This window comes from Perca fluviatilis, chromosome 2 (assembly GCF_010015445.1).
Source record: "Perca fluviatilis chromosome 2, GENO_Pfluv_1.0, whole genome shotgun sequence".
Taxonomy (NCBI): domain Eukaryota; kingdom Metazoa; phylum Chordata; class Actinopteri; order Perciformes; family Percidae; genus Perca; species Perca fluviatilis.
Window position 1 is genome coordinate 16,548,137 of NC_053113.1, and position 13,512 is coordinate 16,561,648.

A 13,512-nucleotide genomic window follows, 5' to 3' on the forward strand; every position below is an offset into this window, starting at 1 on the left:
CCACAGGACAGAGACAATAATCTTCTACTGAATAATTTGTGATGAAGGCAGTGGTAGCAGCAGGTCATTAATTATGTTTGACACTAAGTTTTTTGCTGAATACATTCTTGGATGTCGTAGTAAAAACACAAAACACATACATGTATCCGAACCATGGAAAACTGCCGTATACAGTACGTCCTGCAATCAAAACTACCAACCCCATGCTCATGAAATTCCTTTTAGGAAATAAATAATTGATCTGATCACTGATAGTCGTGCTCATAGTTATCATACTTTATCAAACCACTGGAAAACATAACCAAACCCATTATGTAAAAAAAATCTCTATTATACAAGCAATTCTAGTATATTATTAGCCAATACTGCAACAACATCATAACTTAAAAATAAGTTTCAAATCCGATAAATCACCACTTAATGTAACAATGTGAAGATAGTATTTAGAAACAATTTTTTTTTGCCTTTTAACCAAATTATGTGAAGAATTTTGTGGTTCGTTCTGACATTATCTATACTACGAGTGTATGGAATGAATATAATGACCGAATGATAAAATAAGCATAATTTGCAAATCATGCCAAAAAGCCTGTCTCTGATTTTAATTATTTGATTAGACTCCACTCTAAAACAGGAAAGAGCAGATGTTACAGTAGCTTTATGATCAAACTGACACCTGCACTGTTTACACACACACACACACACACAATCTTAAATGCGTGAAGCTTCTACTGTACCTGACGGAGTGGGGGGGTGTGTGTGTTGGGTGAGGTGGTCCGGTTACACCACAGAACTACACAAACACACACTGCTGCTGCTGCTCATAAAGATGGGATGGGAGCATACACTGCTGATGGTGCCACGCAACTCAAAAACACAAAGAAAGAGAAAAAACTGACTGGGATCCAAATAGGAAGCTCCTTTCTTTGTTGTGTCCTCTCTCTCTCTCTCTCTCTCTCTCTCTCTCTCTCTCTCTCTCTCTCTCCTGCCGTCAGGGTCTTTCAATCACTGCCTCTCCTTGGCACACACACAGTCTCTCTCGCTGTCATAACACACACTGGGCTAAAGCCATGTGGCTGCTGACACACACTGTCTGGCTGCTGCTGGTCCTCTCACTCTCCCTCTCCCTCTGTCTGGACTCACATGCTCACTCTTTTACTCTCTCCCTCTCTCTTTTTTGGCATTACTCTCTCACACACAGACACACACTGCTTTCCTGTCCGGTCAGCCTTGCCCCAACACGTGGACACAAGGCGCTCATTCTTTTGGATAAAGAAATACTGTGTTGTTCGTGAAAACCTGCAGAAATGTTCACCTTAAAACAGGACTCGTAGGTAAACAAGGTGGTGAAAAAGGGTGGAATACAGTGAGGGGGCAACTGGCCATTCATTCTCTCACACTGGAACTACTGTTACTCTGAGCCATTTTAGCCCACATGTTCACCTCTCAGCAATGTCTATTCTACTCTGTACTATTCTAAAAAATCCAAAAAAAATCATGACTCCGTATCATTTAAAGACATTTGATTCAGTGTTTGAATTTAGCATTAAATTCTACAACTGTCTGCACAAGAGTGTCATGGGGACACATTTATACCATAACATGTGTACAGAAAACTGAAATTATCCAAGTAGTCAAAAAACAAATATAAATGGGCTTATTAGTGAGTGAAAAAACAGGTACTATTCTTCAGCCACAACTGAGATCTGCAAATGTGTGTGGGGCTCGGGTGTGGCTCTGTCCGTGATGGGTTTTCTTGCCCTGAGTTGAGGCTGACAGTCTCACACTGCGTAATGCCAGGCTGTATGCCACCTCACTTCCAATTGGCTCCAGTAACTGTACAGCCTACCTACCCCCTAAGCAATCATATACACTTCCATCCATTACAGTAATATGGCCATTAACATTTTTTAAGCACGTATTTTAAGATTCTTTTACACATTTATTTATTTCTTTATTTTATTGGATTCCCATTGGCTTCTGCCATAGCAGTTGCTAGTCTTCCACGTTAAATAATGCTAAATAAAAGTTATACAATGGCATCCAAAATAAGTCATTAGATCAAACAAAGCAGCTATTCCTTCATACAACACAACCATCAATACATGGTTTAAACTCATAGACACAAAATGAAAGCAAAGAGTGCCAAACAAGCACAAACAAATGACAACTAATAATAGGGACATACATTTCACAGGACAGCGACAACAGATGTATGACAAATTAAAGGAGAAACCAACCTAAAGTGACATAGTAAAGACTCCACAACCGCTTCAATGATCCTTGGCATAGTGTGAGGAACTCTACCGGAGGGATGAACAGCATTCTTCCAAAAAACAAAAGATAGCCATTTACTGTCCTGGCTCCTAAATGGTGGAATGAGCTCCCTATTGACATTAGGACGGCTGAAAGCCTACGCAGGTTAAAAACATATCTCTTCCGACTGTACCTTGGATAAAAAAAAATTATATTATATTATATATATATATATATATATATATATATATATATATATATATATATATATATATATATATATATATACTTAGAGCTGCACTTTAATATGCTCTTTGTAGTTTTGCTTATAGTAGCAAATAGTAGCTACTGTACTTGCACTTACTACTTGTCTGGAGTTTGCACCTTCAAGGTTGAAAGCACTTCATTGGAAGTTGCTTTGGAAAAAGCATCAGCTAAATGACATGTAATGTAAATATTCCCTCATTTGACCCTCATACGACTCTTTGTGCACCGTATTCATTCATTCAACTTTTTTTTTTATACCCGAGAGATCATGAAATCATCTGCAATGTTTGTCTACTTTATTCCATTTTTTTCTTTTCATTCGTCGCCTGTCTGTGGGTCTTCATTAGATTGGGAAGTGTTGACAAGAGACTGCAAGATGTTGCATATCCCTGTACAGCCATGGCTGAAGTGCTGACTGGGTCCTGACTTTGCAAGCTGACATCATGTCATAGACAGAAAATCATTTCTGGTCCCACATTCATAGACTTTAATGCATGGAGGTCAGAAGATACAGAGGTATACTACAGCTCAGATGTTGTTCTAATTGGTCCAGGCTGCCATGACAGACCACTATCTTGGCTCTTTGCTAGAGAGAATCAACAGAAATAGAATACACATGTCCAGACAGAGTCACAAACAAGACTTAGGTCACACAAATATGGACATGTACACCCACAATGTACCAGCGCATACTCTGAGTGATGTTTGTTGTGGTGCAGAGTTATGCATGCACAGAAGTGAAATAATTCTGTAATTCATATAGCTAAACAAGAGTAAAGTAATGCTGTTTTTCCAAGTCTACGGTACTGTGTGCAGCTTTGGAGAGCAGAACCACTGCATACTGTCATCAACGTTCAATAGCTGGTGGTTCCTCTCTGACAAAACTGGTTATCTGGATCGAACCAGCCTCCCCATTGTGTCAAGCCCAAATTCCAGCTGAAACCACTGCGTGCATCTGTGTATCTATTGTTCAGTGAATGCCTGCATGTCCGGATCTGAAAAGGCTTTTTTTATTTTTTTTATTTATTACATGACAAACTGCACATACCAAACATTTCTGTAAAGCTGCATTTATATAAAGTACACATCATCTGTCAGCCTAAATCACACAGCTGGGCTGCTACAGAGAAAAACATCCTAACCAATACATATTCAACCTGTTTATCCAAATGAAACTGTTGGTTGTGGTAGCTGGCGGGAAATCTTCTCTACAGACACTTGAAGCACGTATTATAACTGCTGTAATATATCAATGTGGGCTGACAGGAGTTAAATCACTACTGGGATGTCTGGCTTACTAAACTCCCTTTCTTGCTCATTCTCAATTTACCTCCCACCATGACCACTTATCCTACCCACATTTTCAACTGCTCGGCAATGTTACAACAATGTATGACGGTCTATTCTGAAGATAAAATGACAGTTATTGCTCCAGCTCTTCTCATTGCATCAGTTTGTACGATGTTTCTTCTTAACCCTTGTGTGGTCCTTCGGGTCCCAGTGACCCGAAGGACAACACAAGGATTATGTACTTCCCTTTACTTTGTTGAGAATTGCTCTCTAAACCCTGTTTCTTGTAAAGTAAGTAAGTAAAGTTTATTTCTAGAACACATTTAAACACAGTTTAAGCTGACCAAAATGCTGTCCAAACAAGAACTAAGGTGCTGTATTAACCCTTTTTTAGAGAGCAATTCTCAACAAAGTAAACGGAAGTACATAATCCTTGTGTGGTCCTTCGGGTCACAGGGACCCGAAGGACCACACAAGGGTTAACTAGACATTTGTGTTGGCATTAGAAACATTTCACATCTCCATAAACTGTGCTATTGATAGGGGGTCACATGCTTTTATTGGCCCTTCACCAAACCAACCAAACTAAGCCATTTTAGACATTTGGATACCTCCTTCTTGCTAATGCTTTCATTGCAGTATGCTTATAACATTAATCAGGACACGTATAGTATCGCTTTGGTTGTTAAGGTTAACATGTATACAACAGTTTCCATATTCAATAGGGTTATATTTGAAATCATCTGAAGTTGTGGCTCAGTCACCAGATGAATGTTAAGTTCAATATTCCCTCTCTTAGCTAGACGCTTACACGTTCACAAGCTAACTCTGTGTGTCTGCTGTTTGATGCTGCACACATAGCGAACAGTTGATTTATCGGAACTATTTTGCTGAAAAACGCTGCCTACCAGAAATACATTTAATGAACAACTAAACCAAAACAAGGACCTCAGAGTTCTATAAAGCCCCTACACTTTTCAGCCATCCTTCAAGTTTGGCCACAAACAGGTGTAAACAGTTTTGCCTCTAGTTTGTTTTAAGCATACCAATACCTTAAAGGTTCTCTATAATAGAGTTTTCTTGATTACAGACTAAAGTTACGCTTACATTTTGTGTTTCTCAGCTAAATGCATGCCGTTACTGTGACAAAGTGGGTGATGCACTCACCAATTGTCTTTTGTGCCTATGTACATTTGTCCATATTTATTTTACACATTGCTCTAGTTATTTTATATGGTATTTATTTCACACACAACCAATGTTTAGTTTCATTTAGATTTATTAAGATGCAGATTTGAACTTGAATTTTTTGTTCTTCATAGTTCTTGGTCCACAGTTCAGAAATGTTTGGGGAGGAGCCTATCAGCAACATGGTGTATTTATGGTAATTATGATGTCATCACTGACATCATTAGACAGAACCAAGCTATCGGGGTTTTCTGTGTGTAATCAATTTCCATGTGTCTGGTTAATGCATTTGAAAGGTAATTGGTATGAATAACGTCCCTCATAGAGTTTTCTTTATTGTGTAAATGAGTGCAAACTGTGTCTAGCTTTGTCCAGATTAGTTCTTTGTTACAATAGTTACAAATGTTTGGTAGACCCACCGCTGAAAGTTAGTGGTGTAGTCCAGGGCTGATTGAGAGCCCTAAAGTCAATGGCATTTTGCAGCTTGAGGACAGGGAAGCTTAGCCTCGTGAGACCATCCTGATCTCGCGAGCTCCAGTTTTCAACTCTCAGATCAGTCTTGCATCTTGAGATAGAGAAAATTTGGAGCCGTTCACCAAACGACCGGGCCAATCAGCATTGGTTTTGAGACGGGTTTAGGTGATGATAGACAGATGGTTTATCCAATCAGCTAACCAGTATTTTCAGCCAGCGGTAGCCCTAATTCTGTTAGCTGCTCGCTAATGCTTTTTTCGCTTGGATCCTTCTTTTGGAATATGGACCGGGAACCTGAAAGGGTGCCTTTTATTCGTAAATTTTCGTTACACAAACGGCAAATATCCTTAACCGACATGTTGCTTGCTTGCTGAGCTAACGAGCTATGCTTTGCCTGCAGCAGCAGGGGCTTGTGGTTGTATTTTCATACGCTTCGTTGATCTGATTGGTTGATTTGGCCCGTCTATCACCAACATAGGTGACAGACAGATGGTTTATCCAATCAGCTAACCAGTATTTTCACCCCTTCCCAAAAGTTCTCCAACGGAAAGTTCCCAGATGGATATGCCGAGCAAATGCGAAGCAATCCATCTGGCGGAGTCAATGCAGGGAAGCCATGCTGACCTTTTTGTACAGCCTATAGATGAGAAGTTGTGCTGCTACAAATGCACGCATGTCTCATTTTGTCAAGTAGATTTTGTTGGTTTGCTCCAGTTTTCTTTTATTAGTTTCAACTTGTGTATTTTCCTGATTTATACGTGCTGGCACCCTGCAAATAAATATGTACTGTTTGGAATTCAAGAAGTCTGCCTGCCACACAACTGTTACCTTGATGTCAAACAAACATGTTGAATGCATCTTCTTCTTCTTTATGGTTTACTGGCGGTTGGCAAACCAACTTATATAGGTGCATTACTGCCACCAACTGGACTGGAGTGTGAACGAGAAATAAATGCAGAAAAACAAATTCTCTTACTAAATCAAATTCTCTTAGAAGCGTAATACTATTGTAATATGCCTTGCCTGCTGTTTTCCACAAAAGCCCTGACAGTGAAACGTTGTGGTGGTTTGCCTTACGAAGTGTCTAAAAAAGGTGGTCTCTGGGGGTGTTTTATTCCTTGCAATGTATTATTATGTGTTCAACAGTTTTTTTGCTGGTTAGTGTGTGCATTTTGTAAAGACAAATCTTTCCAACTCTAAACTTTATATCCATGTTTGCTAGCTAGCAGTCTTCTTCTTCTCTGCCATTGAGGGCGCATTGCTACGCTTCTCTGCGTGTTACTGCCACCAACTGTCGATTATCTGAATAGCATGAAACCAAAGCCATAAATGTGTGTTGCGTCTCATGCTTGTTCTTACATTCCTATGCACATGCACATGAACAATAGAAACAAAACAGGTCCCCAGTCATGAAAACATTGCTCTATAGTGCTACTACTGATCAACAAAATTCACAAACTACCTTTGACCAAACTGAGGCTAAACTGCTCAGTAGAGCAGTACTACAGAGATGGGGGACTTTCTCACCATGAGCGACACATTACGCATTTGATCCGTTGGTAATATTGAAAATATTGATAAGTTGGAGCTTTAAATCAGTGCAGACTGGCTTGGCTGGTGAACAGTTTACACCGTCACATTGCAGAATTTGTACTTAGCTCAGAATGAAAACTTCTGAGCTGAATATGTGCCTTGAGCAGCTTTAATAGGCATGCGGTGAATAAGGAGAAGCGACAAGTGCATATAAGATTGTCTTTTATGTTTCTTTTTTAGCATCTGGAATGGAACAATGCTAACCAACATGGCATGGCACTGAGCCTCATATCCTTGTTGCTGATGCAGTAAAAAGGCACCAGACATGGATGAGCCTCCAGGTAACCACAAATCCATTGGGGGGAGGTCAAAGGTAAATTTCTCTTTTATGTGAACACACACATACACACACACACACACCCTGACACTTAGCCTAAACAGACGTCAGAGACAGTAAAAGCTCTCTCTCCTTTCATCTTTAATGAAAAGCACATTTGGTTCTGCTCCCCTCTTCCCCTGCACCACACCAGCACCCACGCACCCATTCAAATCCTAACGCCTTTATAGAAACATACAGTGCAGCGCTGCAGGGCTGAGCAGAGGGAAGCGCTCATTATGAACATCAAAGGCCTAGATGGGCGCTGACTTGATCCTTTGAGATGATTGGAGTATCTCACTCATGGAACAAAAAGCTTGGATGTCTACGCGGGACTGAAATTCAATTACCAAGCGATTCAGGGCCGACAGAGGGGGAGGAATGTAAAGATTTGAAGGAAATGGGTCATCATTTTTCTGCCAGGATGTGTTTGCAGTTGATGGGTAGTGGATCAGACTCCCACATGTTGCCCCTGAAGCCCGGGGCCATACTGTAGGAAGCCTCAGCTCTGTTGTGGGCCTACAATGTGCCACCAGAGAAATGTTTTATTGAACAACACTATCGCTGAGTGACTGAGGATTCCCACAAAACGTCCATGTCAATCTGCATGTCATGCTCCAGCATTCAACGCTGAAATGCTGTTCCCGTTTTTGACTATGGCCAGCAGGGCTTTATGTAGACAAAAGTCTGGGAGTGCTGCTGTTCTGAGGGATTACTGAGAGTTTAAGCTTCAGGCATCATTTCTTTATGATGGTGTCTGAGACGGAGAGCAGGCAAACCGCAGAACACCAGTGCCATCTAGTGCTGCTCATGCAGCCTGCTTCAACGCTGACAGGAGAAATCAGTGGCAGCAGCTGTACACATATTAACCATGATGGGAGAGATAAATATGATGCAGATGAGTGTCCCTTCCTCTGCTTCTTCTCCATCTTTTTCCTGGGTTTCAATATACTTTTGATAACAAACCATAGTTTGATGTCAACACTTCACGTTAGAAAATGCCAACAGAGACTTTATTGCCTGCAAAGATTAAATACTTTTGATGTGGATAAGAATATTATGATATGTTCTTAAGTCACAGAGTCAGTCTCTTGTTTTGGAACTACAGTGTGGTCATGTAAACAGGTAGCTATGCAAAGCCAGATGCATTATGATCAGTCCAAATGAAAGGCTGGAATATCCACTGATATTAGCTTATCAAAGATATATCCAATAAGTAACAACACATTGCAGCACATAAATGCTAAACATACGTTGAGGTCATTTAGAAACAATGGCACTATTACTAACATATGGCACATTATTTTTAAACTGCAGAATGTCCCCCTAAACCACATTGTGGTAACTAATCTGTAAAATCTAAGGGCTTAAAATAAGTCTTTTGTGTTGGGTAAATGTGTGTTTATGTCACTAAGAAGACTATTAACTGAGATAAGATTTTTTAAACTCAAATGTTGATATGAGTATTGGTAATGGTCTCAAAAATCCAGTGTTGGTTGGGCTGTAGTCAAAATCCCCCTTTAAAAAAAAGTAGTTTTACTTTTATGCTTGCAACTGAGGCTTAAACAGTCAAACACTTTTTTATAGAATGTTTCTAAATTTGCAGTTGTTTTTTTGACCTAACAAATGGCCCTTAAAAATAAAATATATTACAATAAAATTGATTGTTTATTGGTATCTAATTCATATAACTATGCATTTCTGAACATGTTTGTTGCATTCTAATGATCGATGCAAGGTGAAGTTCCCTTGAAAGCACCCTGAACTGAAGTAAGGTAAGGTAAGAGTTTTAGTGTTCTAAACTCTAACTCTAAAATCCAGTCAGAAGTACTGAATACTTTCAATTTGAATGACTGCAAAGGTTTGACATGATTAACCTTTGAGGAAGTGAACTTAACCTGGATGTTGAGGAAGGAGTGGCAGACAGAATGTAGCAGGGCAGTGCGAGGAGCGATCCAAACAAAGAGCTGCTGAGGGCAGATATATCATGGGGAGCTGACCTGCTGCTGTTTGAATGCTCACAGAGAGGAAATTCCACATATGGATACAGAATTCTTCCAGTATCCTCCCTCTGTCTTTTTTTTCTTTTTTCTGCTCTTAATACAGGTCAGTAAGTAGTAGTACAAAATGGTGCCTCCATGGTTCTACGTAGGCCTTTATGGTGCTTCAATTAACCATTTTTAAAATGTAGATCTATGTGATGTTAAAAATACGTGTATCATAGCTCTAATTGGTCATTTTTGCACAGTGTAAGCAACCGCATGAGTTACGGAAGTAAAGGCCAGCTGCTGTTGGTGAGCTCATCTTCTTTTAGCGAATAATATAATGATAATAATAAAGCACTTTGTAACACTGTTACAAAGTGCTTTATATGGTTAAACCAGGATTAAAACAATTCAGGATTTAGCAAATAAAATCAAGCAAAAAGGGCTCTCTCAAGCAGTGCTGAATTTGAATGTACTATTTGTCCCTCGGAGTACAGGAGTGCACATACGATGGAGAATCTCATTTGCACCATCTCACTATGTATCCTTACGTATTTAACAAACCAGGGGCGGATTTGATATTATACGTTACGTAATCACTCACATAACAAAAGAGCTACTGGAGAACCCTACACTTATTTCTCGATTTGATTTTGTTGACTTGGTTTCTTTCACTCTCACTTTTAGGGTACCTGCCCCTTCTTTCCCACGCTCTCTTTGACACACCGCTCGGGAAAAGTGTCACCTCTCAGTGGATGGTAGGAACAGCTGCTACTAACAGGTGAAAGTGTAAATGACATGAAACAACATACTCTGCGGATGACCCTCCATTCAGTCTCATTCACTATGTCCTGTGTCATCTAAACCTACAGTAAGCCATAGTAACGTGTTGCCAGTTGTGACAGTAATGACATGATGATGATGGCTGCTACATTAGCAGTAATATATTCTATCTGACACCTGACTGCTGTGAGCCCTGCAGGCTGTCTACCTCCTGCAGAGAACACACAGTGGAAAATAACTGGAGTCCACCATTATCTCGTGTTCCTGTGTCATGTCAAGGCTGCTCTTAAGTAGCTTAGCTCTGCTTTGTAAAGTCTTCAAACTAAATGCACTGAATACGTTGCAACTTGCATGAGAAAAACAACGTAGTTGTCATTGGGGAATATTTCACATACGTAAAGCAGCTGACAACTAATGTTGAGTATTTTGTTGTGTTCACAGTTTTATGAATATGTGTGAGGGTTCTTTAATCCTACTCCCTGTTGTTTTTAACGTCTGTAAAGCACTTTGGAGCTTTTATTCTGAAAGGCCCATTGGTGGAGTAATGGAAAGCCTGAAAAACGTAAGAGGCAAATGTTCGAAGGTGTGCAAAGTAATGATAAAGATACAGATATATGGACACAATAAATACTAATGCGCTAATGTCAGATAATAGGAGTTGTCATTGCATTAGTGACAACGCTTTAGTATTTAAAGTTGCTGCTGTAGCTACATCTCCTCCTGTTCCTGTGCTCTAATTATCACCTCAGTGTCACAACACAGACTGAGCAGAAGCTTCTCCCTTTGAACTCCAGACAGGGCTGCTGCTGAGGAGCCAACACAGCTTTGTTCAGTCACAGGTTTTCTTAAAAGCATCAATGCGTGGGAAATACAGGTGGATTAAGAGTTATTCAACATGGTTAAACTGGATACAGAGATGTTAGGTTGTTAATCTGTCACAGTTTCATTTATTTCATTATGATTATTATTATTTAGTTTATAATCTTTGATGTTAGGCTGTGGTATCGGTCCTCTATGCTTCGTAGGGATCATCACATATCAATCAAAGAGTGTGTTGTAGTTCTCTGATGGATGTTTCTGCGGGTGGTGCTCTTTCCTATCTCTGTTTAATTAGAATGGTTATTACTGCCCATGTATTTGTCCCAAATGAAGTAAAACACATCACTTTCTGTGAGCCAAAGGATTTTACCAGGAAGTAGCAACCAGCTACTGAGTGTTTAAAACCAAATAGAAAATATTTAAGCTGATATTTGTTGGACTGTTGCTGTGTTATCTCAAGTTTTATTTTTCTCTATGAAAATGTCCCATATTAGTTCTGTAAATGAGAGTATGGGAGAAAAACCTATTCTATATGGTGCAAAAATGTAGAAGTTTAGACCTGAACAGTGTGTGTAAATCCGGGTTCTCAGTTTAAAGCTAAGTCATAATGTTACTGTAAACAGGATTCCTATAGAAACTACACTGTATATCGTACAGTATATGAGAATGGCGTGGACAGTCATCCAACTGAATGTATCTCCCATACACACAAGTGTTTGATGGCTTAGTCACAATAAAACAAAATCCATCCACAAAAACATGACCAGCTTGACTGTGACACGCAAAAAGGTGCATTTCCTACCTTGAATCGCACTTTCTTGAGCATCATCCTTGAATCTAGGTGAGTGAACAGTAAAGATGAGACGTTACCAAACTTTTCCAACTCCACACTCCATTCACCTAAAACAGCCTCTAACACAACTCCAGTCAGTCAATCTCCTGATTCCAAATCCAGTCAAAACATCCAAACTGAATGACCGTGTGCTCTGCAGTGTGAGGTGTCTGCCTGCCGACTGTGTGTTTAACATGCCAAAGACAACAGTGTCTGCTCCAGTGCTCCAGCCCTGCTCTCCCCTCTCCCTCTCCCTCCTCTGAGACCCTTTTACAAAGCTAATCAGCCTGCTCATTCATTCGTAAAAAAGACACACCCTCTTTTTATGACTGGAGAGCTGCTATTAACACCCCCCTCCTCCGACAACACCCCACAGTCCAAATATGGGTGCCGGTAAGCTCTCTTTAAACTCGCCCCCTCTGACCCTTTAAAGCCCCCCTCTTCATCTCCGAGCATTTACCCATCTGTTGGGCCGCAGCGTCTCTCAGCTCAACGTCTGACTCGGCTCATCTTCATGGCTGTTCTTCTGTCACACATCCCATCTGTGTGAAAAGAATATAAACCTCCCTCTGTTGCAGAGCAAAAAGATCATTTACACTCCAAAAAATTCAAAGCAATCCACGTATGTGGCAGAGATGATGACTGTAGTGGAAATTATAATAATCTGGAGTTATACGTATCAAGATTTGGGAACACTGCCCTGAGACTTTTACAATGTTTTCTTTCTGTTAATGTAATAACACAAAATGCGACCGAATGTGACTAAAGAAATAAGAGAGGGACTGTTTTGACATTAACAAAGTGTTTGTTTGACCCTTGACCCCAAGCTGTTGCAAACAGACACACTTTTCTTCAGGCAAACATTGCTGACAATTCAGAAGGTTGCTGTCAATTTTAATACAAGTTAGAATTCATATTTTATGTGAAAATGTTTAAGTGGTCTTCCCTACTTTCAGCCCAAGTTGTTTATGTGCATCAAGTCATTATTTCTTGGAGATGATGTTCTTCAAACTACAAACATTTTGCCTCTGATCCCCTGACTTTTTTTTGAAGTTGTCGGGTCAAATTATTTAACTTGTCCAATACTTAATTCCATTATAACATTTTCAGCCCTCTGTATTGTTCCGATGTGTCTTCCAAGGTGCTTATAATGCTAAAGCCTTACTATAATCTATGACAGGGGTGTCAAACTCATTTTCACTAAGGGCCACACTGGAAAAAGAGAATCACACCAAGGGCCAGACATGTAGAGATTATTGACGTGCTTTTTGTACTGCATGTCATTTTGTTTTTTATTACATTTTGGTAGCTTTTTTCCTCATTTTTTTCCCGACATTTTTGTAGCTTTCTCAGACATTTCTCACCTTTTTGTAAATTTGTTGCTTTTTCTGACATTTTTATACACTTTTTGTCGTATTTTTGTTGACATGAAGCCCTACAAAAGAATTCCTTAGCCATCATAGAATTTAGCAAATCAAGCAAAACAATGATAATTTTTTTAACAACAACCTGTTTCACAGCCTGAATATGAAAACTCTCTGCTTCTTCTGGGGGAATTTCTGAGTCTCAGAGTTGGCAAATTCAGTTGCAGGTAATTGCAGTTTCCAAAACACTTTCCTGTGTTTTTGGTTTGGCACACAACTAAGCGGGCCAAAATTATTGTGAACCCAAAGTGATATACGGGCCAGATCTAAATCTGCAAGGGGCCG

The 13,512-nt window shown here is 39.8% G+C and overlaps 1 protein-coding gene across 2 annotated transcripts in view; it reads right to left on the reverse strand.

The window, feature by feature from the left end:
* Positions 1-11,932, reverse strand: part of phldb1b (pleckstrin homology-like domain, family B, member 1b) — a 118,972-nt gene extending 107,040 nt beyond the window's left edge. The window contains exon 1 of one of the 2 annotated variants that reach the window (XM_039791847.1): positions 11,774-11,932. In XM_039791847.1, coding sequence (XP_039647781.1) covers positions 11,774-11,800 — 27 coding nt within the window. In that variant the 5' untranslated portion in view covers positions 11,801-11,932. Of the gene's footprint in view, positions 1-737; positions 1,115-11,773 lie in introns of those variants that run through there. The other variant, XM_039791880.1, reaches the window with a different exon arrangement.
* Between the last annotated feature and the right edge of the window lie 1,580 nt (positions 11,933-13,512).